Here is a 24,749-nt window from a genome sequence, read left to right as displayed (position 1 = left end):
TTAAAATGTTTGATAATATTTTTGAGGCAGCAGCACAGGAATTGATGTATTTTGGAGTCCCTAAGGGCACAAGAGACCCCTCCCAGTAGGATCAGCAAAAACAAGCGTGCTCTCAGATCCTCTGGGCAATCTCCTTCCTGCAGCACAAACAGAAGGCCAGGATCAATAGGACATGAACTCACCCACTTGGCAGCAGGCTCGTTTTGGGAAGTTTTATTTCATGTACGCCCGTCTCACAGCCCGAGATCTCGATCCTGCCCAGGGGGCTGAGCAGAACCACCTGCTTCTGCTGGCATGGAGATCCTCCCTGCTTGGAATTCACCTGTTCAAGGAAATAAAATCCTCTTTAACTGCAGGGATTTGCACCAAGGAACGGATCCGAGCAGTTTTCATAAGCAATTTGGAAAAAGGGAGACAACAGTGAATTTCAAGTTTCCTCAACTACGGCATTCACTTTCAAAATTCCAACTTAAAATGATCTATCTTCAGAAATCAGTACCTAAATCAAAGTCTCAAAAAAAACATTAACTAGCAGCATAGTGATCTTCATAAAAAAGTGAAATAGCAGCACTTTCATGGCTGGTTTATCAGCTAAAATCCAATGTGCTGTGACACTTATTTAAAACAGGACTGTTGTGACAACAAAGTAGATTCAGTGGTTTAGAGCAGCAGTGTTATGCAAATAACAGCTGGAACACAAATAGAATATGTCTGCTGGAAAAGAAAACACATGAAAAAATCAATCATTCCTTAGGAAAAGAAGCATATTTTTATTCCCATTGTTACCAGTCTGCTTTTACGATTACTGATAGGATGTAGCTGGAAACAGCTGCCAAGTATTTCTCAATATTGGACAAGACCGACAATAACAGACTTGTCAAATTCATCTTGGCTAAAAACCACCCCCAAGTCCGGAAGTGTGAGTTGTATTCCCAGTTTGGTTTGTGCCATCACTGCAGCAGGACAGGGCAGAACATCACCAGTGTCCTCTGCAGTCACCCAGACACCAAACCCTTGGTCCAGACCACGGAAAGTCCTGTGCTCCAAAGAGCTCTGTGAAACTGGGAAAAAAGTGAAAAACTGGGAAACTGTGGGGCAGCACAAGGTAACTCCATCAGCAAACACAGAATAAAAGGCTCCTACAACTGTTTGGGATGGAAGGGAACATAAAAATCACTTATTTCCACATTTTCCCCTGTCCCAGGTGCTCCAAGGCCCAATGTCCAACCTGGCCTTGGGCACTGCCAGGGATCCAGGGCCTGCCCACCCTCCCAGGGAATAATTCCTTCTCAATATCCCATCCATCCCTGCCCTCTGAGAAGCCATTCCCTGTGTCCTGTCCCTCCAGGTGCAGGACCCTGCACTTGACCTGCTGAACCTCATGAGGTTTCCTGCAATGCTGAGAGAACAACAAATTTCTTGGATTTATTTTATTTACTTCCCTGTGTTCGAGGTTGGACGGGGCTTGGAGCAACCTGGTGCAGGTGAAGGTGTCCCTGCCCATGGCAGGGGATGGGATGAAATGAGATTTAAGATCCCTTCCAAGCCATTCTGGGATTCCATGAATGCCAGAGCAGGGGTGCAGCAGGAGCCAGGCAGGTCCAGCAGGGTGACTTACAGCTGCCCACTGCTCACAGCTGTACAATAATTAGCTGTTTTCCAAATAAGAGAATCCTTTCAGACCCCGTTATTAAGTGCTGTGGAATGAAGTCACATCTGTGAGTAATATAACCAGTGTGAGAGAGCAGAAAAACCATCAAGCTGACAGCTTTGCATAACTAGAGCAAAAGTAAACCTAAAGCCCTGAATTTTGGGAAGCTCTTACACAATTCCTCCATTGCAGACACACAGCAACCAGAGCAACCTCACTCAGCTTGGAGAAGTCCAGGAACTTCAGGTTCCCTGTGGTTTCTTTACTTGGATTGTAACTCCAATTGCTGAAGAAGCAAATGTTTGGTGGCATCACAAAGAAACTCCTTCCCAACCAACTTTTTCCATGTTCCTTCTCCCTCCTGGAGGACATGGGAGAACTTCTTTGGGGCAGCATCTCATTGCAGAAGTCAGCACACAAACAGTAAAATTTACATATGTGGCAAAGCAGCACACATTCTTCATGTTTATTGGTTTGACAGCCCTGAACCAGATGCACTGAACCTCACACCACGTGCTCCACAACTTTTCCATCAGAACAAAACCCAGGATGCAGGGAGCAGCAGAGAACGATCAATAACCCTCTGAGCTCTCTCCAACTTGAACTGAACTTTACAGATGAAACCCTGAGTGACTGCAACTCCTATTTGCTGCCTTGTTTATCATATTCATTGGGCAGCAATTTTCAGAAGGGTTATTTTTGTAAAGGAATGAGGCTGCAGGACATCAATCCACATCCATAGGCAATTGGGTTGGGATGCTCCAGGATGAAGGTCACTGACAGATGGACAATGCACACTCCTCTGTCCAGACACCAATTCTGTTATTTAGGCTGGACAGGAGGAGAAATTCCCCCCCCGAAAGGGTTGTCAAGCATTGGAACAGGCTGACAGGGGAAGTGGTGGAGTCACCATCCCTGGAAGTGCTCTAAAGCCACGAGGATCTGGCACTTCAGGATGGGGTTTAGTGGTGCTGGTGCTGCCTGGACACTTCCCCTGGATCCCTGGCAGTGCCCAAGGCCAGGCTGGACACTGGAGATGGAACACCTGGGACAGGGGAAGGTGTCCCTGCAGGGGTGGCACTGGGTGGGATTTAAGGTCCCTTTCCAACCCAAAGCATGGTTTTATGAAAAACTGGAAGAATTCTGATCAGCTTCTCAATCATCTCTACCTTTATTCTGCCCTTCCACCACAATACTTATAATTCTGTATCAAAATATCTCATAATTTTGCTATTAGCTAGGAAAAAATACAATTTTTAGAGAGGAAACATCTGCCAACCTCTGCAGTTTTCCCAAAGAAATAAAACCGTAGGAACAACACTTGTAAGTTCACATCACCAGACTGCTAGATACAGCAAACTGAAAGATTGCAATTTTATTTAAATTTGCATTAAGCAGCTTTCACACTACAGTAAATAATTCAAATATTTCTATGTCCTGTTTCTCCTAACACCCCCAAAAACTCCTCTGGACATTGGCCTGACATCCTAGAATTCAATTCATATCCATAATAATGAACAGAGAAATAAAATGGCAGAGAAATCTTGAGAATCAACTAGGCTTGAAAAAAAAAAAAAGTCTGTAGCAAAGCATTTCCATGCTCCATGTTCTCCCAGAAAACAATTTGTGTTTTCCAGAAAAGTCCAGAGAGCAGACCCTGATTTTCCTTTCAGTATTATGGAGAACTGAATCCTTCCCATCAGAGCCCTATCTCTGATGGATCTCCTCTCCTCAGGTTTTTCCATTTCCTTCACTCTGCTTTTACAATATAAACCCACCACACCAATATCAAAATATTAACAATAATCCCCTCTGCATCTGATTTAGCAGGGGATTTCCATTAGGCTACAGCACGGAAGTCCTCACGAATTTTTTTCTTTTCCCCTCAAATATTTCTGAGAATCAAGGCAAAAATAACATATTCAGCTGGCAAATCGAATGTGGCCTCACACATGCTGCAATTGGATTTTTTGAAACCTGCATTAATCAGGGAGACGTCCCAGTTCCTCCAAGAAAGGGTTCTCCTGATCATTTTCAGATTAACCACGCGTTAATTGAGCTACGTGTGATGGAAATACAACCAACAGCAGGAAACTGCATTGCAATTCTTCCCCCTATCTCCCTCAGACCCCAAAATGGTCCCATTTCCACCATTTCCAGCCATTTGGAAATGCTGTTTAGTTCTTCACACTTCTGTGGAGCTGAAGAACCCACCCAGGTGCCCCAGGAGGTTTCCCACACAACCTTGCTGCCATGATGGGCTAGGAGGGAACCACACACTGCCTTCCAACACTAAAATTACTGTCAGAGGACCCCAGATTGCACCAATCACAGGAATTCTAACCCATAAAATCTGAATTTCTCAATGTATTAATCCACTGGAATCACTACCTGCAGGTGATTCCCTTGGAGGTGTTGACACCCACCCTGGCAGAGATGTGACCAAACACCACCTTGGTCATTTACGTCCTGTTCTCCACAAATTTATCCCCAAAACTCCGTCAAAGTCCTGACATTTGCATCAGCAAATGAGCTACAATTCACAAACACCTGCCCTACTGTGATGGTGCCATAGAATATCACCAAAAATCAACTCCAGACACTTGTTGAGTTTGAGGATGATCAATAAATGCCAGAGAAGCTGCTTCTTCATCCTAATTACAGGAAAAAACCACCAGGCCTGAACTCCTAGAGAGTCCTTCTTTTGAGTATCTCAAACCTGCTTGCTATTGATTCAAGTTTTGAATTAAAATTCAATCAAAGCTTCAAATATTGGATTTAAATTTAAGGGGAATACATCAGAGTTTGGCAACTTGCTTCTTCATTTCAGCCACCCTTCCTGATGCAGTAAGTTTGCATCCTTCTAACAAAACCCTTCTCAAATCCCATCAGGCAAAGCAAAAACCCATCATAAACCAATGTGTGCAAAATGATTTAGTGTCAAAAAGCCTCTGCCACTGATGAGGCTGCCCATGCCAGCAGGCCACCCATCCAAGGATTTCACTGAATTACAGTTCTCTCCACATCTCCTTAATAGTTTAAAACTTCCTGTATTTGTTTTACTGGGTTCTGCCTGTTTATGTGAAAGGAAACAATCCATTGTACGTAAAGAATATGGGAAAAGATATTAATAGTAAAGGTAATGCATTTCTGCACATATAGTGCAGGGTGGAGGGTGATTTTCCAACCTTATGGGCCTTGTCTTAGAGGAAAAAGCAATTTTTTAGTGTTTCAAGGCAGAGAAAGATTTAAGGGCTGTGAATAGAAGACAGGATCCATGAAATCAGAACAATCTAAAATTCTACTCCTGTTAATATCTTGATTAATAATCTGTATTTTCACCTTACAAAAGCTACTGTTCCAAGAGAACAAAGAGTTTATGTACTACAAATAATTTTACTGCAGAGAAGAAAGAAGTAAAGAGTTTGTTGGAATTTTTACACTAAAAGTGAAATATATTGAACGTTGAAGTGAAATATAGTGAAAGTTTAATATATTGGAATATTAGTATCACTTTGCTATACTGGAATAAAAGAGAGAATGAGAAACATTTAATTCTGCATTAAGTCTCTCTGCTTATTATGAAATGTCTAATTTATTTCCAAGCTAAAATACAAATTTTTCTAAAAGCTGCTTCCTCCTCTTGAAAAAAAAAAGAGTCCATAGATTTCTAACTAAACAGAATGGTGTGAATTCCAAAGAAATATGAAAAATATGAAGTTGTGGGTGCCCCTGGATCCCTGGCAGTGCCCAAGGCCAGGCTGGACATTGGTTGGAGCAGCCTGGGACAGTGGAAGGTGTCCCTGCCATGGCAGGGGTGGCTCTGGATGAATTTTAAGGTCTTTCCAACCCAAACCATTCTGGAAATCTGTGATAAGGATGTCCCCATCCAAACACACCCCTGAAGGTTTGACATCTTAATCTGGGCAGCTGAAGATGTGACAAAGTTGTCCTGAAAACCAGGAAGCTCCTTGTTCAGAAAAGCAAGGGATGGCTGCTGCCCTCTGCAACCCACAGGGAGCTCTGACCAACATCTCTCATTAGTTCATGGAAAATAATTTCTGAACCAGGTAATGCACAATTCCAGTATCACTCCACTCACAGCATCCTCCAAAAATATGGAAAACTGTCAGTCCAAAAAGAGCCAAGTGTCTCACAGGTTTTAAATTAAGACAAAAGCTAATTTTTGAGGAAAAGATGTTGCTTAAACCCAAGAATAAAGTCTTGAAACAAAACAATCATCTTGGTATCTAATCTGATGTAATCCTGTCAATACAACCCACTAAAAACAAAGTAACTTTTAAAATTACCTCTAATGTTCTAAAATACAAGTCCTTTATATCCTGCTGCAGGTTCCTGTGGACTGAACAACCCTGACCTGGACACAAGACATCTCTTCCCCCTCCACAATCACTGTCCCTGCTGGGTGCACTTCTCCTTCCCACAGCATCCAAAACAAACTGTCAGCTTTCCAGCAAAAAGCACTGGAGATCCAGGTCCATGGAATTCTCTGCTGGCTACAGGAACAATAAACACCTCCCCAGCTGAGCCCCTTGAACAAGAGCTGCACTGAAACCCTGCAGTGCTCTCCTGGTGTCTCACTGCTTCTCTGAGTAAATCTAACCCTGGTTAAGCCAAACCTGTAACTTCAGAGGGTATGAAAACAAAACCTCCTCGTTTCCTGGCGCGGGGAGGTTTGGAAAGGAAATGTCAGACAGACTGGAAGCAAATCCAGGGTTAGTTTGGGGTGATGCAATTTCTTTACCTTCCGAAGAACTAATCCCATAAAAATGTGAAGGTACAGAATCAAACTGCATATTCTGAACATATACAAATATACACTGGCATAAACACTCAAAATCAGTGCCCCTCTTCCCTTATCCAAAGGCCCACTTCACACAAGCCCCTGAAAAACCAGGGGGATACGTGCTCACATGGAGCAACATTTGCTTTCTACGGCATTTCAAAAGTCTTCGAGGAGAGCAAACACGTAATTCTTTATTAAACAATCAAAGACAACAAAAGCAAGTTCCTGTTGTCCCATCGCATTATCCTACTAATCCTCTTTGGATGGCACCCAGAAGCCCCCGAAATGCCAAGCTGGGGAAGTGCCTTTCCAAGCAGTGGTCGCCTCTGGCTCTTTGGCTGTGGTTTCACTCGGCTGCTTTGGCAGACGGGAGCAGCGACCAATTCCCAGCACCCAGGGCTGGCCCTGACTGCCTGGTTTTACTGGAAGGGCACTGCAATTGTAATAAACCCATTTTAACTCCCCTGGAAGGGGCAGGTGGGTTACAGCTCCTGTGTTCCACACTCAACAAGTGCAGTTTTCAACTCCATCTGCTGCTGACGCCAAGCCTGGATTGGAGCTGGTACTTCAACAGCAGAGCCCAGCAGGCTGTTCAAACAGGAATTCTGGTGTATTATTTCCTCCAGAACCTCTCCAAACACAAGTAAACGCATCCTGCATCTTTCTCCAGCTATTACTTATACAGGAAATTTAAATGGGCTGCAGGCACAGCAGCCACGTGGCACTTAAAGCATAGATACTATAATAAACCACATGTATATCAATCAGGATATTGATATCATGTGGTACCAATAGCACAAAGCAAAGAATAACACCTGATGATCTCTGAGGTGCTTTCCTACCCAAACAATTATCAGCTTCTACTTACACACAGCACAGAAGTGCGGTGTTAATTAGTTTTAAAAATTCCTGATCATGGTGGGGACACAGAGTTATTCAGGGCATCTCATCAAACTGGGGGCTGCCAAGAGATATTAAAATTAACTAAACAGGGTAAGGAATGGAGCAGCAAGGGAAGGGAAAGTGGACAGTGCCAGATATTCCTGGAATAATCAGATTATGGCAACAAGTGTGTGCACCCAGTTCAGGGATACCTGCAAATCCCACCAGGAACGAGTCCAAAAAGCCACGAGTCCTGGTGTTACTTCCAAGGGGAGGGGAAGCACATTGTCCCTCCTATCCTTCCAAGGACCTACCAAAGGGATTAAGTCCTCCAGCTCCTCATTTTTGAAGCTGGAAATCGTATGGCAGAAGATTCAGTTAGAAGCACTACAAAGCAATGTTATATTTTGTTGAATTCTTCAATATTTTAACATTGTCAGAAGGAATAAAACACTGATTTTTTTATACTTGTAATATATTTATTTTAAAACAATTAAGGAATTTGCTTACAAACAATTATAGAAATAAATGTACTATAGAATAAAAAATCAAGAATCTTGTCTCGTAACAATTAGAGGATCCCCTCCAAAAAAACTATTTTGTTGTTACTGGGTTGAGTTTCAACAAGTCCCTTTCAACTCAGGATATACCATGACTCCATGAAATGTCATACAAAGGAAAAGTCATGGTGCAGTAATCTTAATTTTCCAGACGTGTTCATCACTTCAAGAATTAAATCCAAGGTGTTGGCCACATATCTAGTTATCTATATACAGTTACAATTCCCTCTGTGCTGTGCCAGAGCTGGGCACAGGACAAGAAGGGCATGGAGGGGCTGGAGTGTGGCCAGGGCAGGGAACGGAGCTGGGAAGGGGCTGGAGAATCCCTGAGGAGCTGGGAAGGGAATGGAGAATTCCTGAGGAGCTGGGAAGGGCTGGAGAATTCCTGAGGAGCTGGGAAGGGGCTGGAGAATTCCTGAGGAGCTGGGAAGGGGCTGGAGAATTCCTGAGGAGCTGGGAAGGGAATGGAGAATTCCTGAGGAGCTGGGAAGGGGCTGGAGAATCCCTGAGGAGCTGGGAAGGGGCTCAGCCTGGAGCCAAGGAGGCTCAGGGGCCCTTGTGGCTCTGCACAGCTCCTGCCAGGAGGGGACAGCCGGGGGGTCGGGCTGTGCTCCAGGAACAGGGACAGGAGCAGAGGGAATGGCCTCAGGCTGGGCCAGGGCAGCTCAGGGTGGGCTCAGCAGGAATTTCCCCATGGAAAGGGGGATCAGGCACTGGCACTGCCCAGGGAGGGTTGGAGTGCCCATCCCTGCAGGTGTCACCTGGAGGTGGCACTCAGAGCTGGGGACAAGGTGGGGATGGGGCACAGCTGGGACTCCACGGGCTGGGAGGGCTTTTCCAGCCTCAGGGATTCTGGGATTTGAGGATCTACTCCTTGAAAACCATCAAGGGGCTTGCTGTAAGAGCGTGTTCACACTTTTCTGTAAGAGGTTGTACTCTGAGGCACAGAGAAATACAAAATTCACTGCCCAAATCAGCACCTGACATAAATGCACACACAGTGAGGCTGGAGTGCTCGGCTCTTACAGCTCAGCCTGATGTAAATACATGGCAACTACTCCAATACAAGGAAAACAGATGAAAATACAGGAAAACAGATGAAATTTTAATCAAATGAGCCTTGTATCAAGTTCAGGGGAACTGAAAATGGGCTAAAAATGAAAAAAAAAAACCAGCAGAAGAATGACTTTAATATTGGGTAACATTTCAAGTTTTTATCACCTAAATCCACAAAATTCCTGATCTGCTCCTGCCTGTCTTCTCTGCAGAGATGGAGTCAGGACCAGCTAAATAAAAGATAATGCAACTAGGCATAACACAATAAAAGATATTACCTTCCCAATGCATTATTGCTGCCAATTATAAGAATCACTTCAACTTAATTTCAAAGGCACAATCACCCTCAACTGTAACAGTCTCTTTTTTAAATTTCAAACAGTATTACATTAAGGCAATAACTCACCTTCCAGCTATAATATCAGTCTCCCTTATTGCAAAAATACATTTCATAAATACTTCTCATCGACAAGTCAAGCTAATTCAGGTTAATTTTATTGTATTTTGGTGCTATCTCACATTTGTGTGCAATTACCTTTATCATTTTATTGCCGTGCCAGAAAGTAATCAGAACAATTATTTGAAAAAGGAGGGGTATAAATTCTAAATCACACTTGCTGGCATTTTTGATAAAATAGCAGCTTTATCTCAGGAAGTGGCAGGGACATGGGATAAATCATGCATCAGTCAAGTGTAGCTGACCCCCAAGTGCATTGCACAATATCAGGAGTGCTTCAAAAGAAACTTTCCTATATAATCCATCATTCTTTATAATACCAAAATAGCTCTACCTGAAGAGTAGGAGCTGGAGAATAATAACAAAATAAATCTAAGCAATATGAACAAAACCATTAATAGTGCTCCTTAAGCTGAAGGAGAGTCAGGAATCTGAGTTGTGTGTGAGGAAAGAATTTTGCTGATATTTCTGAAGTGAGCAGAGCAGCAAAATGTGTATTAGGAATTCACTAAAAACACAAAATACAGGGAAATAAATACAGACAGAAGAGGTGTCGCAAAGATTTGTATAAAAATACAAGAGTATAGTCTTGGTACACACACATCTGGATTTTCCTATAGTTGTCCATCCCTGCTCGAGTCAGGACAAGGGTTTCACTATTAACAGAGCAAAGCATCAGGGTTAGTACAAGAATCCATTTACTAACTTCAAATTTAATTGTCAGAAATCCAGCGAGGAGCAGAATGACATTTAGAGTTTTCTAATGAAATACAAAACCCGCCCCACTGTCAGAAGAACAAACCCCCACCCAAATCCCTAAATATGGAGAGGTTTGGTCACCCAGAGCCCAGCCACCTTCCAGCCAACCCAAAGCCAAAACTCATCTCTGGTCACTGCAGCAGAAGCAGGGATGGAGTGGGAGGCACAGGCAGTGATTATGGAAAATTCCCACGTCTGCCTGCTTCCCCAAAGCATTTTTCAGCAGCCTCCTTAAAAACTGTTCAGCACATTGCACGGGTGATAATTGATTCCTGCAAATCCATGGCCAGGCACACGCTGGGTGTCACCCCAACGTGGGGCTGTGCAAACTGATCACACACTGAAAACAGCCCGAAAATCACCAATTACATCAGGCCATAAATATTTAATATGCATCCAGAGCACAGGGAAGTGTCTGCACAGTCCCCACAGTGGAGTTGGAGTGTTTTACCTCAAACCTTCTGTCTTCCCACATATCAAAAGGGGAAAACTCCCTGAACAGCTCAAGCTGCACCTTTCAACTCCACGTGAGAGAGGGGGAAATGAAAAGGTTAGATAATAAATTATTAGTTTCGTGTCACTTGCCAGCTATATCACACCTAGCCTGCAATGAGAGGGAGCCAGGGATTCTCCCTCCCTCTGCTAAAAGGTGTTTGCAACTGGAAGATGCATAAATGTGACTAAAGAGATGATGGTTCAAAAGAAAAAAGTGAAGCAATAATTTATTTACCTGGATTTCTTCCTCAACCATTCTGCTTTACAAAACAAAACCGATTTGCTTTTGTAGAAAAGAGGTAAACAACACAAACCAGCAAAATGCTCCTTCCTAAGCCACATGACATTATGTAAAGCAGATTAAAACCACAAGAGATGCCACTACTCAAACATTTAGAGCAGTGACAGAAGTTGCCAACAGGAATAGTTTGAAATGCAGGTGTGATTGCACCAGAAGTGTTTTCCTAGAGGAACATCACTAATGTTACAAAATAGGTATTCCACACCAAAAAAAGGGTATTTGTGTCTTCAAAGTTCATTTCAACTATTTCAGGGAGACAGCTATAGACTAACAATGTGTTGATGCCCTTCTTTCAGCAGAGTAAATTGTCTGAACATTTGGATAAACATCCATGTTTCTTATTTTGCCACAATGTCACTGACCTACACTTACATCACTGAAGCATCAAGCCTCAAAATTAAGCCTCTTTTTCAGGGAGGTGTTTATTATTAGGGAATGGAAACAGCAACAAAACGGAGAGAGCAGCTCTGTCCTGTTATTTATGCTCTGTGGCAGATGGATACGTGCTGGGGAAAGGTCCACTGATGCCTGTTACCAACCATGACAGAGCTACAGAGATTTACAATGCAGCATCAATCTTGTCAACTGGATTCCTAATCCTGACTGCTGGGCACTGGGGAAAAAACAAACTATGTTACGTGAACTCTTTTGTAATGCTGGACTTCCAGTGGACACCTCCCTGCAAAGGCACTGCACTGGAAACTTACTTTGGGAACCAGCCTCGAAGCCATCGTGGAGGAAAAGGCTCCACCTGGAAGGAAAAAAAATAAATAAATTCCCAGTTAGATCGTTAAATCTGAATTCCACAGGGAGAACTGAATATCCAGAATATCCACCTCTGTATCAGTTTTTAATCGAGCTCCAAGTTTCAGCAACGGAATTTCCAAAGGGAGTTTGGTTTTTTTTAATAAACAACATGGAATTTTAATGTTAAGTCACCCACTTGTCATGAGTCAAACAAAAAAAATCAACAGATGGCACACTGAAGAGTTCTTCCACAACAAGCACTGCACAACTCTGATATCTGGAATAGGAATGCCTCCAAAGATAAAAGTATTAATTGAATAATTTTTTACAGGCTGTCATGTACTTCTAAGTGACTGAGTAAAACGAAGAGCCTTTTGTGATTTAGAAAATGCCACATTTTAAGGCATGAAAGTGATTTTAAAGCAAGTGGTTGTGATATATTCTGGGTTTAAAAGCACAGATTTCACGCCCTGAGTACCTAAAACATTTTAACTTCAATTATTATAATCTAGCCTTTAACATTATTTATATAATTAAAAAACACAACTGGTTCCTTTTAGCTCTCCCCTTGGAAATAAAGGATATTTCCTATTTCTTTGGCATTTAGCTCCCCCCTCTATGTTTTTCTTTAGTGCCACTCAGCTAATATCACTCTGTCTTTGAAAGATGTGGTACAAACACTGTATTTTTTAAAACCAAGGAGATTAAGTGCCAAAGCTCAGCTTCACAGTCCTGACTCACAGCCAGCCTCGATGGGAACTGCTCCACTGAAATCAGGGAATCACCATTCCATGGGCAGGGATCACTGTATCCACTTCAGAAATGGTAAACCTCTTAAAAATGAAATTATATGAACATCCCAGGTTTTCTAAGACTTCTCCTTGGAGTCCAAGGCACTGACAGAACACATGGCCACTTCCCAGCCACTTAAAACCAAACAGCAACACTTAATCTTAATATTGCATCTTATTTAAGTGTTTAAAATTAAGATGAATAATTAGTATTTTGACTATAGTAACATGGCAGCCACTGCAAAGAGAACTCACTGCATTTTTAAATGCAGGTCAGGCAGATGAGCAATCTAATAGAACTACTTAAAATATCTGTGATAGAGCTAAAAATAAAATAGCAATTTATTTCTATCGTCAGTTCAGAGCTGGGTCTTTCAAAATGCTCAGCAACGCTCATTTTTTTTAGATCTTCCTGAAGGGTAAAGCTGAAAGTTTTGCCTTGATAATCAGATTTATTCAGAAGCTCATTTCAAACCCTGGTTGAGCTCCACCTGCTCACCCAACAAGGTTTTCCTTGGGTGACCAGAACTGGGTCAAACCAGTCATGTCCAAACCATGGTGGTTAGGAGATTTCTGACAGCCAGACTGGGGGAATTCATAGCAAAAAAAAAAACAACTGGAAAGTCCAAAGCATCCCTCCAAAAAGCACCTCAGCCTTGCAGAGACTGTCTTGCTGGAGGAGGTCAGAACTTCCCATGAAGCTGAAGGGCTCTCCTGAGGGTGACTTTGAAGGCAAAAAGCCAAAACCTCTTTGGAGCAACACACATTGATCAAATTCAGTGATACCGCTTCCATGGTGTGGAAACTGAGACACCAGAACCAAACCTCAAAAAACTGAAACCTTCATGCCAGCAATGGCTTCACCAAAAATGGGAATTCCCTCCTGCATTTGCAGAGTGGGATAAATAAACTGGGGGGATTGACGAGCAGTATGGGAAAAATAAATAGTTGACAATCCTCACTAGCCCAGAGCTGCCAAGGACCAGTGATATCCATCTCCATCTCTCCTGCCTCAGCTTCCCTTGGCTATTCCAGCAAGAGGTTCTCAAGCACTGATGGAGCAGGATGCTCCCAGGACACCTGAAGATACACAAACACCTGCTCAATGGGGCAGGAAGCAAACACATCACAGTGAGCATCCCCAAACCTCTGGATATGTCAACAGGCCACAAAGGTGAAGGAAAGTCAGAGGTGACATCAAAAAGAGATCCTTGAAGGGCAGGAAATCCTTCAGTTATGTTTTGCTCACGATCTAGAACAGAAGTCCTTGGGCTTTAGGATACCTCCCTGCTTCTTTTCCCCCAGGACTGCAGCCTGACGAGTACATGTGATGGCAGTAAGAACTTGGATTAATAAAAAGTATTTTTTCTCAGTTCATCAACTTTTAAACACTAAAGGAAGATTCTCCTTGAAGGATAAGTCCTCGGGACCCTCAACAGAACACTCTGGTTCAGCACTAAAATTAAAAACCAGCCATTACACCGAGTGACTATATGAACAAAATTCCATATGAAAACATTTAAAGTACATTAGATTTTTGGTCAAGATGAAAGCCTGAGAAAGAAAAAAAAAAAATCCAGCAATCTATTCTAATTGGGTTCCCATGGTAACTGTACAATTGGGTTTTTCAGTATAACATCCCAAAGGCCCAATGCACACTTGTAAAATATACTTCAAACAGCCGGAATTGTTTTTACATTACAGCACTCCCAGGAAGATCAATTACTATACATCCCCACCCTAACTATTAGTGGCAGGAGATGTTAACACTATTGGCCATATTAACATAAGTCATGTAAAAAACCCCACATATCACCATCATTATATAAAACTAATTACACACTTCAGATTCATCAAACACGTTCCGAGTAATAAACCAATACCAGTCTTGTCACCAGATCATGTTTACTGAATGCAAGAAATCAACCCCAAATATATGCCAAAGCATTTTTGCTTCTCATATTGATCCCAAGGATAAACAGAATCAATCATTAATAATTACATTATAAGATGACCCAGAGGGTTAATCATATTCTTAGAAAGTCTCGCTGAGGAATCAAATATAATGGCACAAAAAGGCAACTGAAAAGCATTTAAATCCAGGGCCAGCTGCATTAACAATAATATAAAATAAAGCACATTAAACTCATGCAATCAGTGAAAATAGTATTATTGGTAGGTTTAAAAAAATAACAAAACAAGCATTTTTTACTTCCCTGTGAGGGTGGGCAGCCCTGGCACAGGGTGCCCAGAGCAGCTGTGGCTGCCCCTGGATCCTGGCAGTGCCCAAGGCAGGCTGGACACTGGGGCTGGAGCACCTGGGACAGGGGAAGGTGTGGGACCAGATGTTCTTTAACCCAACCAACCCAAAAAATTCTGGGATTCTATGATTTATTTTAAAAGTTTGTTTCAGCTGAAGCACTTTGCCTTGTTGGATCCCAATTTCAACTTCCTAAAGCACAACCCTGGCCATAGAGCCAGATTTTACTTCCATCCCACTGCTAACCTCCAAGTTAAAAGGGAATATGATCCAGGCCCACTAAGCTGGATTCAAAACCAATTAATTCCTTTGTATTTCAGAGAAAAAAAAAAAACAACAAAAAAAACAAACCCCAAACCAACAACTGTGGCCAGCTTGAATAAACTCCATCAACCATAATCTTTGTATTTCATGAAGTCAGCCAAGAACCAGAGGTATTTCTGATGTCAACAGGAGACTGTACAAGGGATTTCCCTTTTCCCACACCCTTCCCACTACACCTCTGCTCATCCTTCAATCCAGCAGAGCAGAGTGCAGGGAATGTGAAGTGGTGGGAATTGTTTCTGCAGGACACGGGTGACAGCAGAAGTGTCCTGTCCCCACCACCAGCCCAGGCTGCCAAAGCAGGCTCGTGCTGCCCGTGTACTGCCACGTGCTGAACACTCATCTGCTGGTTTTATGATGTGAAACAGAAAAAATAATCTTTTAACAGGGCCTTAAGTATACTTTAGGTGTTTATTAAAAAGTGTAACTAATTAACAGACCTTCTGCACACTTGAATGTACAAACAAGCCAAGATAAGAGCATTGTTTGCCTTGTGCTGACTGATCTAAAGCACTCAGATAATTTCAGTATTCCTGATGATGATTATGCAGCAGCAGCACTGACAAAACAGCACTAATTCTTGCTATCTGCTAATGCAGGGTTACCTGGAGGGACCTAAATCTGCACGTGGAGCACAGAGATGGCAGCATTCACACAACAAAACAGCTCTGACTCCAGTGGGCTGTGCTAATATATCTATTAAAGTACTGATTGCATTGATCTGCACTAAAAGGTGGCATTTGTATAAAAATGAAAAGCTAAAGTGCATCCATCAGATCAAAACTCCAATTATTATTTATTCCCCACTGCCAAGCTGCTCAAGACTCCAGGCCATTGGTCAATGCTGCTATTTTAACTCCTATTTCACTCAAAACCAGAGAAGTCAGAACTTTTGTTTTAATGAAGTTCCCTCTTCTTCTTTGCAATTAAAGGTGATTTGCTCAGGTATTTTTAATAATCTTCAGAATCTCTGCTGCATCAGGGAGAATTTCAGCTGCACGTCCAAGTTTTACAAGTGACATGAAAAGATACCTGAAGCTATCTGTATCATTTAATTTGGCCCAGAATAAACTGATACTTCTGACAGCCACCAGAACACAGTAATTTAGCTGTGCAGATATAAAATAGTAAATAAGGAAACAACTCTAAAAAGTATTAACAACAAGCACCAAAATAGTGACATATTCCAAATAACTTTTACAATTACTCAACTTCATTAAAATCCAAACCCACACAAGCTTTATTGGCATTCAATAAATTGCCTGGACCATAAGCAGCTCAGTTTTAAAACTGCATTTTGCATTTATGAAGAACACTTCAGCACAGGTTTGGTTTTAGTTTGGTTGTTCCTCCAGCTGTGTGTTAAACTTCGTGCTGGCCCAAGCACACCTCTGCTGGGTGATATGTCAAAAATACTAAATTCAACAGGGGTTTTTTCTTCCATTAGGAGGATTTTACCCATTATACCTTAAATCAGCACAATCACTGGTCAGTAACATTCCCAGCTATCAGCAGAGGGAGGGAATTCAGGTCTGGAATTCTGCTGTAAGGACACCGAGCCTTTAACTTTTTAATTACAGTGTTAATGAAGTTAAAGCTCCCAAACCTACCCCAAACACATGCTGGAACCTGTCGCTACCTAAAAGATTCCAAACCACCCAAAATTAAAACTTCATCCTCCATTTTCCCATCAGTTACATCCTCCTCACCAGTCCAGATATCTTATGAACACTGGGTAAACGAGAGAATTGCACAATCCGTCAATAAAATAAACGTATTTTCAACTCCTGTCCAGATGACTCAAGCTGTCAGTAAAAACTGCCACCAGCGCTGCGCTTGCAGAAAAATGTCCATAAATGCATTATTGCGACTGGCAGATCGATGTCCATAATAAAAACAAATAGAGTTAACAAGTGCTGGCTGCTCCGAGTTATGCCACGGCTGGGATGTGCACGCAGCTTCCCTGACAACTTCTGGGAATGGGCAGTGCCAGCTCCACAGGCAGGGAATCTCTGCAGTGTCACAGGGAACATGAATGCCTGCAGGGTGGATTTAGGAGCTCCACGCGTTCAGAATGTGACATGGGAATGGAGCCCCTGCTCAAAAGGCTGAACCCCTGCTCCACCATCATACTGGGAAGGAATTGTTCCCTGGCACAGGGTGGCCCAGAGCAGCTGGGGCTGCCCCTGGATCCCTGGCAGTGCCCAAGGCCAGGCTGGACACTGGGGCTGGAGCACCTGGCACAAGGTGTCCCTGTCATGGCAGGGGTGGAATCTCTGATATTGCTCTGTGAACTATGAAATAATAACTGAGCAGCAGAAAGGCTTTTTCTTTCAGAAATTAAGTGTAATTTATGTCAGATGTGTCCCAGGCAAACAGCTGACTGGTGCAGAGGCTGCTGTTTAATTCTGACACCCCAACACACCTGGATCTCCAATTTGTTCCCTTGAAGCTCTTCCAGCACCAACACCTGAACAACCACCCAGCAGAACAACACATGAGGATGCCAACCAGAGGAAGGGGACAAGGAAATTACACACTGCCAGAGCAGCCAGCACCCTGAGGGTTAATTCACAGGCATCATCTGTCCTCAGTCCTCCAAAACCCTTATTGTATAGGGAAAAAACCCACCACAAAACCAGCCATCCATGTCTCTGACGTGCCCTCCTTTGGATTTTTGGCACTATGCTTCTTCTAGGTGTTTCCCCTGCCACCAGTCAGTTTAACCAGAGCTGCTCATGTGCAGCCTTTCCACCTCACCCACACTTCCCATAACAAACATCCTGCTTTTCCTGCACAAGTCCTTAATTCAGCCATCCAGGACAACCCCAGGAGTCCTCCCAAGGGCAGCAGCTTCTCCTCCAGGCCCTGATCCCCTGGTGATGCCATGAGCTGATCCTCTGCATAGGTGAAGCATTAAACAGTGGTGACAAGTTAATTACAGAGTTATCAGGAGGTAAAGCAGCCACGGGAACTCAAGTTGGTCTCTAACTACAACAGTTTCCTATAGAGCTTCTGTTCTGCTGCTGGAATAATTGGTGTAATGAACTTGTCATGGGCCAGAATGCAGATAGGAATTGCTAAAGCCACCTCACAAGCTCATACAGCCATATCTTTTTCCTGTTGAAACCTGAAGATTTCGGTAGAACTGTCTGTATTTGGAACATTTCTGCTTGAAAACAAAGCAAACAAAACTTTTACTATGAAAATATTATGTCACAGACTGACAACATTCACAACAAAATGTTTTTTAAACGTTTCCCACATTGAAGGAGTGGGTTTTGCCCCAGAAAGAATAAGTTCACATCCCCAACTGTAGACCCCAGGAGTCAGGCAGTGCTCGGAGGCCAAAACCTTCAGCAGGTTTACAAGGGAACTCTGTCATTCCAGCAGACCCCTCCAGATGATGACCCCTGTGCAGGGTGAGCACAAGCCTGGACACAAAAGGTAGCTGAGAAATGACTGTCACAGCACCCGTGCAATGCCCCAGTACATAAAACTGAGATTTTTCAGAGTGGAACACTGCATAGACTGCACCTCACCATTCAATAAGAGCTCCACTCCGCAAAAATAAGGTACACATCAACACAAATATGATTTATTTGGGAGGGGCAAATAAATTAAACATTTCTTTACATTTACCATGCTTTAAAAGCTGCATGCAGTTACATTACTGCAACTACTTTAAAACACCTGCAGAGCTTGGCTTTTATATCAGCGCTGAAAGGATATTTTTGGATTAACATTAATTTGCTGTGTATCAGAGTGGGTCAGGCTGGGAGGGACCGCAGAGGCACACGCGGCCCCATCACCGCCACCCCCCAGCACATGGCACAGCACGGCGCTCAGACACTTCTGGAATATTCCCAGCGAGGAAAACTCTAAAACCACTCTGGGCAGGTTTCTGGGCAATTATTTAGGCGCGGTTTACCCGCTCGGAGCCCATCCAGCAGCACTGCCGCCCGCCCATCCCATCCCCAGCCGCGCCCGGGATGCTCCGGGGAGGAACCGGCCCTGCCCGGGCCAATTATTTTGGAGCTTCACAGAAACCCGCTGTGACCCCAGGCTGCTGCCATCCACCCCTCCTTCCCCAGCACTGTTCCAAGGAAAACCAGCCCGTTTTCGGGGGCCGGGCTCCGCCGCAACCCCAGCGGGTTTGCTCTGCCCCGGCTCTGAGGGCTCCGGGGGCTGAGCATCCCCCGCTCATCCACCCGCCTGCCCACCCTCCGGGCCGCCCCCTGCCTCTCCCTGTCACTCCTGGAGCTCCGTGGCTGTCCCTGGAGCTCCGTGCCTGTCCCTGGAGCTCCGGGCTGTCCCTGATGTCCCCGGCAGCCGCGCTCCCAGCGCACCTGCCCGCACCCGGGGATGGCCGCGGCCGCTCCGCGCAGGCCGCGCTGCCGGGGCGGGGCCGGGGCCGCCCGGAAGCCGCAGCCGGCCGGGGGAAGGGGAAGAGGCAGAGCCGGGGAGTTCCAGGTGGCTCCGGGAGAGGGGCAGGAGGAGCCTGGGCCCTGCTCCCCGCTGGTGTGGCCGCCCCGGGGCGGGAGCGTGGCCGCCCGTGGAGCCCGGCTGGGGCTGAGGGCCAGGCCGCACCTGTGGGAAAAACGCGGAGTTCTGTAAAAATCCACCCCAAAACAGCACTGGCACGGCTGGGGGAGTTCACTTGGAGAGAAAAAGGCTCCAGGGAGAGCTCAGAGCCCTTTGCAGTGCTTAAAGAGCTCCGGGAGAGCTGGGCTCGGGATAAGGGATGGAGGGGCAGGAGGCAGGGAATGGATTTAAACTGAAAGTGAGTGGATTTAGATGGGAAATTGGGAAGAAATTATTCCCTGTGAAAGTGCTGAGGGTGGCGCAGGGTGCCCAGAGCAGCTGGGGCTGCCCCTGGATCCCTGGCAGTGCCCAAGGCCAGGCTGGACACTGGGGCTGGAGCACTGGGACAGGGGAAGGTGTCCCTGCATGGCAGGGGTGGCACAAAGTGATCTTTAAGGTCCCTTCCCACCCAAACCAGTCTGGAATTGTGAGATTTGCAAAGTTATGGGTAAGGTGGGGACAGGGGATTAGCAGCCGAGTGTAGGAGAAGCATTTTGTAAATAGAATTCCTAAAATAATACATGGAGGAGATAAAAAGGAGTGGAATGCCAGAGGAAAGTGAACTTGCAGTGAGGTTTATTTGAGGTAATAAAACTCAAAAGAATAGGGTACGAAATGCCGGTAGAGTTTGCAGCAAGAAACCACTGCTTTTCAAGATGGAGAATCTCTCAGAGTCTCAGTCTGAGTTATGTCTACAAAAATTTTATGATTTTCTCTATATGATTCAGAAACTGTCACAAAATGAAGGAAGCCACTGGGAAAGGATCAGAACAATATTTAAAAAGTCATTGCAGAATTCAGGAAATCCTTTTTTTCATAAGGAAAATTTGTAAATAAATACAGAACTAACAGCATTGAGGTAGTGCCTGTGTGTTAAATCTAATTCTAAAAGAAATAGCAAATAAATGTAAAATATGGTCCAAAGTGCAGAAGGTTCCCCAATACAATTGAAAATAGTTGTACTGGAGCAACTGACATTTACTGATGAGAAAATGAACCTTTTCCCTACTTCTAATGAAGCTTGGATTAATGGTCAATTAAAAGGTGCTGCCACTGCATGTGGCAGTGGCTTATGGGAGGTTGATCCTTTCTCTAAATAAAAAATCAAGCTCTGTACTGGATGGGATACCCTAGAAATAGTTATTCCAAACTGGCTGGAATATTCTCTCTGTCCTGATATCCTTGTCAGAAAAGTAGCCAGTTCCTGAAACTTTATTATAAAGTGGAAACCTCCCCAAAATACATATTAATCTTCTCTGCCTCCTCTCCCAAGGTGATCTCCTTATTGCCTGGAGCATGAAAATTGATTATCTTTAATATGATTTTAGTTTGCATTATAACAGGCTTGAATAGGGAATGTAAAATATCCAGATTTCCTTAAACCCTACCATCTTGGGCTTTGGCAGGGGAGCCAAAGTTGTGTGTTTGCACTATAAAGGAAAGTTTCTCTGTGCTGTTTCAAACTTTGCTGCACTGGAACCTGATGAATTGTCACGTATTCCTCATTTATAAATGAGGCGGAAAAGGTGCTTCTGACCAGTGTTCACTCTGCCCTCAGAATTATGAAAATCTTATTCAAATCTCTGCCCCTTCTGCTGGCCAAATTTGGATCTTTGTCACTTCAAGTATCATTTCAAGCACTGAACTCTTTTTATTTCCAGCCCTTTAACAATGAGGGACTGTGCCTTGTTAGATGTGTCTAATTTTCTGCCTAGAAGAATTCCAGCATTCAGTGATGGCACATCCAGTCTAGTTCACTAATAGGAAAGCTTGTGAATGAATTTTCATAACAATAATCATATAAGAAGGTACAAAATTTCTAAAACTTTTTGAAGTCATGACTGGTATCTTTGTTTTTCATTCCAGGCATTTTCTCTCAGTTTTTATTTTACTTAAGCCTGCTGCTTGTAAAGGCATTGAATTTCCTTTCAGTTCTTTACTTTATTTGTTATGAACTGTCATTTCATGTGGCATTTTCAGGGACAGGATGGTATTTCCCCAGGACTGGAACATCTGTGTGCAGTTGTCTTTCAAGTAAACCAAGGCTTAAACCAACACGCGAACTTTGCAGTCAAAGATTGTGATGGGTGGGATGGAAAAACTGAAAAGGAAGGGTTTTATTAAATGCCTGGAGATGTCAATTCACAACTGTTTCAGCCTGGATTAAATTCCTTGTTGAGGACTAACCTCTGGAAGCGTGTCCTTTCTGCAACATCTGCTGTGGAGGAGAGGCTCGGGCACTGGAGCTGGAAGGACCCTCTCGCCAGGCAGAGAGACAAACAGATGGAGCCTGGGGAAGATGCAGGATTGCAAATCACTGTGATTTGGACCTCACTTGTAGATCCTTAATTTCCCCCCAGAGAAAATTGTCAGATTGGAGTAGAGGCATGAAGTATTTCTGCCTTTGTGTGTATGTGCCTTACTGAGTCAGAGCCTGGCCTGCAGCGCTTCCTCTGCTCCTTCGGCCTCTCCTCAGCTGCAGAGAGCCCCAGCAATGTCACCTGGTGTGCGTTCACTTCAACCAGTAAATAAGGCTTGCCTTTCACTGTTACAATCACCAGGAAAAATGAAAAAAAAAACCCAAAAAAACAACAGAGAGCAGGCTGAATGAAACCAGAAACTGTGGTTTCGTTTGCCAAGACGCTCATGTTTTCTCAACAGCAGGGATGTGTCCTGCAAATTTAAATCTGGAAATGTTCCTGTCCTTGCAGAGCTGGGCACGTTATGTGCTTTAATTGGCCCTGAAGGAGAGGCTGTGTGTGAAAACATTCCCACTACAGTTTCTTAACAGGATTTGAATAATAGAAATAATCTCTTTAAACCAAACTTTTGTTTGCAGCGTACTGGGAGCTGGTCTCTGTGTTTTAATTGATGTGAAATGCTGGGAAGCACCTGGGTCACTGGGAATCACTGGGAGCTGGAGCTTGATGGGGGTATGAGGGCAAGGAGTTAAATTTTGGTGGCTTGGCTTGTCATCTGTACATAAGAAAAGAGGTCCAGGGGTTGTTCTGAAGATGTGTTGTTTTCTGGGGCGCATCCTTCAGTATGGGTCAGAACAGTTGGGGCATTTCAAATCTCCATAGTTCTTTAAATTTAAAGGGAATTCAGGTAAAAATACATATATTTTAATTTGCCATCATCTTTGAAATATTTTGTAATCCTCACTAATAAATCTTATTTCTCTCCCTCTTCTCCCAAAATATTCTCCAAACTTATTTGATTCCACTTGTGATGTGTAAGCATAGAGTCATCTCTATTGAAAAAAACAAAGAGTAAAGCAGGAGTTAGGATATATTGAGCAGGAATATGAGTGGTTCCTGTGCTGGGAGAGGAAGGAAATTGGGTGGTTCGAGGTGTAGAATTACTGGTAAGTTAAGAATATGTATTTTAGTAGGCAAAGCATTTTCAGTACTTATGAAGAAGCTTGGGATCGGGAGAAATATGATTTCCTGTAATCAAGGTGCTGGGAGTTGTTTGCCAGCCACTAATGCCTTTAGGGAAATCTCGTAGAAAAGCGTGTAAATGAAAGGGATATTAGCAGAGATTGGCTGCATTTTCTTTAGGGCAAAACTGTAAAAAGTTATGGTGTTTCATATGCCCTACTTCAGGTGCTTTAGTTATCTCCTGGCCGCTCTATTCCAGAAGTTGTTGGAAAATGTTTTGACAAATATTGGTGAAGCTAACCCGGTATAAATTTTATCTGTTGTAGTACAGAGAAATTTGTGTGGCAAAAAAACTTATAAATGTTAAATAAGAGGAATTTTGGGTCAATAAGACCACTGATAAATCTCCTGTGAAATTAAGTGTGCCTGGAGTCCTATATTTAGTGAAGCTATTGCCAAATTCCAGCAAGGCTCAAGCATTTCCAATAATTATTACAGCAAAATTTACAGCATATATTTTTTTCCTATTGACATATTAAGCATATTTGAAAGAGAACACATCTTTCAGGGGACTTAGTGATTGTAGCCTGGATAGATATGTGCCCAGCCTCGTAATCATTCTCAATTGTTTGAGAAATTACAGAACTATTGAGGGGTTTGGGTGAGAAGGAACCTTAAATCCCATCCAGTGCCACCCCTGCCATGGCAGGGACACCTTCCCCTGTCCCAGGTGCTCCAGCCCCAGTGTCCAGCCTGGCCTTGGGCACTCCAGGGATCCAGGGGCAGCCCCAGCTGCTCTGGGCACCCTGTGCCAGGCCTGCCCACCCTCCCAGGGAAAAATTCCTTCCCAAAATCCCATCCAGCCCTGCCCTCCTTCTGCTTAAGGCCATTCCCTCTTATCCTATCTTTACATGCTCTTGTGAAAATACTCCTAATAATTCCCTTTATTTTGGATGAGGATTCCTCTCTCCATCCCTCCCTGTGCCATGGGCAGGTGAGGTGCCAGCAGTGCATTCCCAGAACTCACAGCAGCCATTCCTTGGCAGGGACAGACCTGTGTGTTTGCTGGGAGAGGCTGGAAATCAAATCAAGTTAATTCCTTTTGGTCCCTCTCAGCAGGCCGTGTGTGCATGTGTGGGGTTGTGTGGAGTCACATATTGCATTCCTAGAATTGAATCCACTTGGAGTTGGTCCTAATGTGCCTCTTGCACCGGAGGAAATGGATATTACGCTTGCTGGGTTGAAACGTGCGCTCAAATGCATTGGGAGTTTGATACTATTTTTCAAACTGCCAAATAGATAATGTCAGAACATTTCTGAAATGGGATCCTAACATCAAGATATACGGCACCAATCAGCTCACATCAGGCAAAGTACAGCGTAAAGCTGGGGATGGAGGAAACTACTACAGAATTTCCATTTTCATTCCCTATGTCAACAGCTTTGTAACTTACCTAGTAGATTGTTTTATGTTTTCCAGACATATTCTCAGTAGACCACAAACACTACATTCAGCTCAGCCTTCAGAACCCAAAGAATTAGATATGCTGTAGTTTATGAAATGGATGTTTATGAAAGTATCCTTTGTTTGAATTGCTGGAAAACCCAACATGAATTCAAACTTTGACAGCGTAAGCAGAAAATAAGAGGGCCATAGTGATCTCCCAAATGTAGCCTTAACTATTGAGGTTC

General features: G+C 43.7%; 1 protein-coding gene across 2 annotated transcripts in view; it reads right to left on the bottom strand.

The window, feature by feature from the left end:
* The window catches only part of MGMT (O-6-methylguanine-DNA methyltransferase), a 137,413-nt gene extending 117,817 nt beyond the window's left edge, over nucleotides 1-19,596 (bottom strand). The window contains exons 1-3 of one of the 2 annotated variants that reach the window (XM_064431603.1): nucleotides 19,440-19,596; nucleotides 11,676-11,719; nucleotides 183-322 (exon numbers count right to left, since the gene is read on the bottom strand). In XM_064431603.1, the coding sequence (XP_064287673.1) occupies nucleotides 183-322; nucleotides 11,676-11,699 (164 nt within the window). In that variant the 5' untranslated portion in view covers nucleotides 11,700-11,719; nucleotides 19,440-19,596. Of the gene's footprint in view, nucleotides 1-182; nucleotides 323-11,675; nucleotides 17,251-19,439 lie in introns of those variants that run through there. The other variant, XM_064431602.1, reaches the window with a different exon arrangement.
* Nucleotides 19,597-24,749: the final 5,153 nt, after the last annotated feature.

The sequence above is a fragment of the Passer domesticus genome, chromosome 8 (assembly GCF_036417665.1).
Source record: "Passer domesticus isolate bPasDom1 chromosome 8, bPasDom1.hap1, whole genome shotgun sequence".
Classification (NCBI taxonomy): domain Eukaryota; kingdom Metazoa; phylum Chordata; class Aves; order Passeriformes; family Passeridae; genus Passer; species Passer domesticus.
This window is presented reverse-complemented; position numbering and strand designations above follow the sequence as displayed.